This window comes from Sinocyclocheilus anshuiensis, unplaced genomic scaffold (genome assembly GCF_001515605.1).
Source record: "Sinocyclocheilus anshuiensis isolate Anshui unplaced genomic scaffold, SAMN03320099.WGS_v1.1 scaffold2216, whole genome shotgun sequence".
Taxonomy (NCBI): domain Eukaryota; kingdom Metazoa; phylum Chordata; class Actinopteri; order Cypriniformes; family Cyprinidae; genus Sinocyclocheilus; species Sinocyclocheilus anshuiensis.
The window spans coordinates 74,331-80,990 of NW_015545525.1; the positions used below are offsets into that span (position 1 = coordinate 74,331).

Genomic DNA, 6,660 nt, shown 5'->3' on the forward strand with positions numbered 1-6,660 from the left:
TTGTCACAGCTCCAGACTTATTTGTTCATTAATGACGTCATCAGCGACTAGTCGACTTCGACTCAACTTTCATCACATAAAAGTCGACTTCAAAAAATCAGAAACCCCTAGTGTGTGTGTGTGTGTGTGTGTGTGTGTGTGTGTATGAGTCTGTGTGTGTGTGTGTATGAGTCTTGAGTGTGAGTGAGTCTGAATGTGTGTGTGAGTCTAAACTGTGTGTGATTCTAAATTTTGTGTCTACGTTTGAGTCTGAGTGTGTGGGTGTGTTTGAGTATGTGTGTGAGTGAGTCTGAATGTGTGTGTGTGTGAGAGTCAAATTGTGTGTCTCGTTTTCGTCACGTGATAAAGGTTCGTTGACGACGATATTTAGTCATTATTTTCGTTGACGAAAGCAACACTATGTGTGTCTAAGTGTGAGTCTGTGTGTGAGAGAGTCTAAATTGTCTGAGTGTATGTTTGAGTGAGTCTGAGTGTGTGTTTTACCTGGGAATGTTCCAGGCGTCTCCCAGCGACTGCCACAGATGATCCTCCTCCGGCGTCGCCTCCTTGCTCAGAAACACCACACACTCTGGCTCAAACAGAGGAGCCACGATAGAAGGAGGGAGATCCTCATTACAGTGAAACACAACCTACACACACACACACACACAAGTGTCAGATCAACAACACAGAAAAACAAACAAACAAACAAACAGACAGACAGACAGCCGTCTCACCAGTTCCAGTATGGAGAACAGACAGTGAGTGAGTTCAGCGGCGCTGGGATTGTCAATCTTCCCCTGCAGTTTAGCCTGATGAGCACAGATTGTTTGACATTATTATTAGTTTTAAAACATTCTAAAATCTACAATATTAATAACAAACTGTAACACACTTTATGATTATTTAATATATAGACATAAGTTGCACAGTATAGAATATCATATAAAATGAATAAGACAGTATCTGACGCACCAGCAGGTTAAAGGCCATCTTGATTTTCCTCAGACAGATGGAGAACTGTTCCTCTGACGGCATTCCCTTCACAGCTACAGCAAACAGACAGAAACACATCAACACAGCCTCCATCAACTCATCTCATCCACTCACACCAGTCCTCTCGCTCACCCTTATGCTTCTTCTTCTTTTTCTTCTTGTCCATCTTGGGCACGACGGCGGTCAGTCGGCCGGCGAAGGCCTCGATGTCATTAATGAGGTGATTCAGGATGTCCTGCAGACAGATAAACTGTTAAAATCTCTCATCTGTAGGTCAGCACTGTGTTATTCAGTCATAAACACTCACCACGTTCCTCTCCCTCTCTGTGTACGGCCGTTGAGGGTCCGGTCTGATGGGCGGCTCTTCTGCTCGAGGGGGCGGAGTCACTACCTTCATGTAGGCGGAGTTATTTCTGGAGGCGGGAGGAGTCGGGACCGGACTCTCATCTGGACACCACAGACAAACAACTGGCTTTAGGTAGGAAAAGTACATTATTTCTCATTAAATACCATTTCTCTTGGAAATACAGGGTTCGTACAGAAACTGCTAAATGAAATTCCAGGACTTTCAAGGACTTTTCAAGCACTACTTTTTTGGTTTTCAATGACTAAAATCAGAGATCTCACTTATCAAACAATATTGTTATTATCTTTCAAATTCTAATAAATGAATAAAACAAAATGGTACAAATAAAGTGCAGCACAAAAGCATGCAATGGCCGTGGCAACTTTAACATTTGAAAGGATACTATGGCAAAGTTATCGCTTTCCTTATTCAAACTGATTGTTTTTTCATGAATATACTGTATGATTGACCTGAAAAATGAAAGCTGTATCATACACTTGGGAAATTATGAGCTATATCATAACTTATCAACACTAGGGTGTGTGACAATACACTTAGCTCACGAGATATACAGATACTTGGTTCACTAGAATGAGACAATATTTTAATGCTAGTTTTAAGAATTTTTTTTTTTAATGACAAAATATTTGTCTTTTAATCACACAAATCAAAACAATGCCGTTTTATTGTGAAATATTTTAACTAATATAGGGCTGTAACTAAAAACATTGTTTTATCGAGGAAACAAAATAACAATAATTTCGCATATACTGCCCTTTAAAAATTCAAGTACTTTTCAAGTACCTTCTCAAAAATATGGCTGTTTTCAAGTGTTTTCCTGGACTTAAATTTCATAAAGTCAAATTCAAGTACTTCAAGCACCTTGTACGAACCCTGGAAATACGTCACAAGTTTGTCGGTCATCTCACCGTAATCCGGAGCGGCCCAGGGTTCAGGAGGTTTCTGAAGGATCGGCTGAGGTGGACGCGAGTTTCTCTGTGTGACGTTTCCTACATCGACTTTACTGCAGAATTAAACCACAAATCACATCAGCATGACATTCGTGGATCATTATTGAGGAGATCAGCTGATGTTCATCTTCTAACCTGCCGTTCGTCAGTCTGGGATCGTCTCTCTTGTTCTGCAGGAGCCGCTCCAGCTCTTTCTTCAGATAATCGGCCTGAAGAACACATGAAAACGTCTCAGGTTACTTATGTAACCATGGTTCCCTGAGTAGGGAACGAGACACTGCGTCCTCTGGGGAAACCTAGAGGACGCAGTTCGAAGTTCCCATGAAAGGGAACAACAGAAGCGTTTTTTTGCGGGAAGCACTGAGACGCTGGACCCATTTCGAATCATGAACTCACCCTGAGAGACTCGCTCTGGAACAGGAAGACGCTGACGGCGCGACTGCCGTGTTTCTGAATGGAGATGGTCAGCAGAGAGTTGTAAACTCTCTCGTCTAGAACGGCCTTCAGATCCAGAACGCTGCTCAGCGGCCACGACTCCAGCACCTCCTGAACACACACACAACAACAACCACCACTACACTGTGAGAAAGAGGATCATCTAGAGTAGGTTAATAATGTACTGAAATGTTATTTAAAATACATACATATATATATTTAATAGAGATATTTACATTTTAAGATACTTAGATATGAAATTTATTACATATATAATATTTACATATACATATATAAGCAATATATGCATATGTAGAAAAATTATTATTATTTCATATATGTTAAGATATATTAAATACATACTGTATAATTATAATCTATTTAATTTACATATATTATTATTAATATACACAATATAAAAATATGCACATCTATATAATGCATTGTTTGATTTCATATTGATATAATCTTTATAATGAATAGAATATTTCAATTATATATACATACACTATATACTGTATATATATATATATATATACATATACTATACTATATATAGTATTTAATAATAATAAATGTTATAATAAATATGAAATTATTTTAATAGTATAATTAAACATTATTTAATATAAATACTTAATATCTATGATAAAATATAGTATTTAAAGGATATATAAATAATAAAATGTAATTAATTTATATGCATTTGTTCTATAGTGATAATTTACAGAGATGTTTGTCCTGACCTGGGTCTCGATGTCGGCGAGCAGCAGCGCTCCGTCGCGCACCTCCAGCAGGACGTCCTGACCCCATACTTGACCTGTAGCAACCAGATACTTCAGCCGCTCCAGACAGTCGTTCACGTCACACAGCTGCACACCATCCAGCTCACAGGTGAACAGATGCTGCGGAGCACAGAGTCACACATCACAGCTCAGATGAGGAGGAGGATGATGATGAAGAAGAGTTAGTCATCCTCACCTCCACTCGGTGCTGGAACTGATGCATCTGTCTGTTGATGGAGTCGGCATATTCCTTCCTCTGATCTACGGAAAACACACACACGTTGACTATATCACTGAGCTCATCTCACTGATTTTATATCAGGTTAATGATATTTTATATCTCCTGACCCGACAATTAAACAAAACCAACACAGAAACAGGTGCAAAACACTAGATTTATATTTTTACAAACACACAATAACACACATATACACACAGACACTCTCTCTCTCTCTCACACACACACTCTCTCACACACACACACACGCACACTCTCTCTCTCTCACACACACACTCTCTCACACACACACACACGCACACTCTCTCTCTCTCACACACACACTCTCTCACACACACACACACGCACACTCTCTCTCTCTCACACACACACTCTCTCACACACACACACACGCACACTCTCTCTCTCTCACACACACACTCTCTCACACACACACACACGCACACTCTCTCTCTCTCACACACACACACACACTCACTCACTCACACACAGAAAATAAAGGATTTAATAAAATTACAATTAATTTATATATGAAATGTATATGTAATTGCAATAAACATCTAAATATTATAGATAATTATAATATTTAAATATTACTTTAAATAAACCCTTACATGGGTTTCACACATTTACACCATGAAAATGTTCCAAAACCACATGTCACATGTGTTTCACATATTTCACGTGACATTAACAAGTGATTGCACCATAAAACCATAAATTAATAAATGTAAATGTGCACATGGCATATGAGCATTGCGTGCTATATTTCAGAGAAATGTCTATGTTATATAAGCAAATTTGTCAATCGTTCAGTATTCTCAATTGTGCTTGTTTCCATAGGATGTGGTTCGTTACATTTATAGTAATAGCCTCTCTCCTGAGCAGCCCCGCTCTGGCTGGAGTCAAAGACCTCAGTTCACACTTTGACGGAAATGAGAAGGAAAAGTCAGTGGATGCCCGTGGACTCTTTGCAATAAACATCTAAATATTATAGATAATTATAATATTTAAATATTACTTTAAATAAACCCTTACATGGGTTTCACACATTTACACCATGAAAATGTTCCAAAACCACATGTTTCATGTGTGTTTCACATATTTCACATGTGATTTTAACATGTGATTGCACATGTGGTTTTTCTGTAAGGGATAAAGTATTATATTACATGAATTACATACTTCAGAATGTTTTATTACATTAATATTTTGTCTATATACCGTATTACGCTATACATAAATATTGTTAAATATTGTGTGTGGTGTAATGTTATTGTATGTTAAATTTAATATATGTGTCCCTGCAGCACAAAAGCAGTCTTAAGTCGCTGGGGTATATTTGTAGCAATAGCCAACAATACATTGTATGGGTCAAAATTATAGATTTTTCTTTTATGCCAAAAATCATTAGGATATTAAGTAAAGATCATGTTCCATGAAGATATTTTGTAAATTTCCTACTGTAAATATATCAAAACTTAATTTTTGATTAGTAATATGCATTGCTAAGAACTTCATTTGGACAACTTTAAAGATGATTTTCTCAATATTTAGATTTTTTTGCACACTCAGATTCCAGATTTTCAAATAGTTGTATCTCGGCCAAATATTGTTCTATCCTAACAAACCATACATTAATGGAAAGCTTATTTATTCAGCTTTCAGATGATGCATTAATCTTATGACTGCCCTTATGACTGGTTTTGTGGTCCAAGGTCACATATTTAAAAGAAAAGGCAAGTTTCTTGTAAAATGTACTAAATAGCATTGGGCACTTTTGCTTTTCGGACTATAATGACGCCTTTTAATGGTCATTAGCAAGTTTTTATATTTTCAGCACACTTTTGATGGACAAAATAAATTTGATTTCACACAAAAATTTTAAAAATGCACAGAATAAGGATGTTTTTTAACAAGAATTACATCAAAAGCGAGCGCTCATTCAAAAGCGATTTCAGTCCGAGTCTCAGTAACCGAGTTGAATAAAACAGCAGCAGTGTGAGCGTTAATGATCAGCTCGTCTCGGGATCAATACTCACGGTATATTGATTTAGCGCTGGGTCTGGATAAACCCGACAGATCCGAAGACGCGTCATCCAGCGCCGTAACGCTGCGGGAAAACACACAGGTCAGACTGGCGTGAGAGATGTCGTGATACACAGGAATCAGAGGCGATCCTCACCTGGAGCGAAGCGATTCGGTGTAACCACTGGACCAGCCGAATGGACTCGAACCCCGCAGCATGACAACAGCACCTGAACACAACACTACAGCATCAACACACACTACCGCACAAACACATGCGCATATACGTGTGTGTGTGGATACATTCATATGGTTCAGTTATACATCATATCGAAATATATTTACTATATGAATTATATAGCAAACTAGTATCTTATACTAAATTAAATTACTTAGGTAAAACCTGTTTACTACAGATGAAAAGTAATATTTTGATATTTCATTAAATCAATATACAAATAAATGTATGTACTTGTATGTGTGTGTGTGTGCATACATATATACTTGTCTATTTATTATATATTAAACAAGAATCTAAATATTACATTAACTTAAAATACTATAGATGAAATGTAATATTTAAATATTACATATTAAATCAATTATACATAAATATTATAATTTAATATAAAACAGCTTAATGTGACATCTATGAGAAGTTATTAACATTAATCAGAATAGTTATAATTAAACTTAAACATTAAAGGCATTACAATTCTTAGATATAACTTGTGTAATATAGACAAAATGTAATATTTAGATATTACATACCAAATCAAATTATAATTTATTAACCAGGTTTAAATGTAACAATGTATATAGCTACATTTAAACATGGTTTATATATATATATATATATATATATATATATATATATATATA

General features: G+C 36.4%; 1 protein-coding gene across 1 annotated transcript in view; it reads right to left on the reverse strand.

Annotated features, from left to right (window-relative positions):
- LOC107698279 (epidermal growth factor receptor kinase substrate 8-like protein 3) overlaps window positions 1-6,660 on the reverse strand; it is a 10,078-nt gene that overhangs the window by 1,902 nt on the left and 1,516 nt on the right. Inside the window, exons 2-13 of the mRNA XM_016499235.1 lie at window positions 5,936-6,008; window positions 5,793-5,863; window positions 3,709-3,773; window positions 3,474-3,632; window positions 2,689-2,838; window positions 2,428-2,501; window positions 2,251-2,345; window positions 1,283-1,422; window positions 1,108-1,210; window positions 955-1,028; window positions 717-791; window positions 484-629 (exon numbers count right to left, since the gene is read on the reverse strand). Of these exons, the coding sequence (XP_016354721.1) occupies window positions 484-629; window positions 717-791; window positions 955-1,028; window positions 1,108-1,210; window positions 1,283-1,422; window positions 2,251-2,345; window positions 2,428-2,501; window positions 2,689-2,838; window positions 3,474-3,632; window positions 3,709-3,773; window positions 5,793-5,863; window positions 5,936-5,997 (1,214 nt within the window). The 5' untranslated portion in view covers window positions 5,998-6,008. The remainder of the gene's footprint in view (window positions 1-483; window positions 630-716; window positions 792-954; window positions 1,029-1,107; window positions 1,211-1,282; window positions 1,423-2,250; window positions 2,346-2,427; window positions 2,502-2,688; window positions 2,839-3,473; window positions 3,633-3,708; window positions 3,774-5,792; window positions 5,864-5,935; window positions 6,009-6,660) is intronic.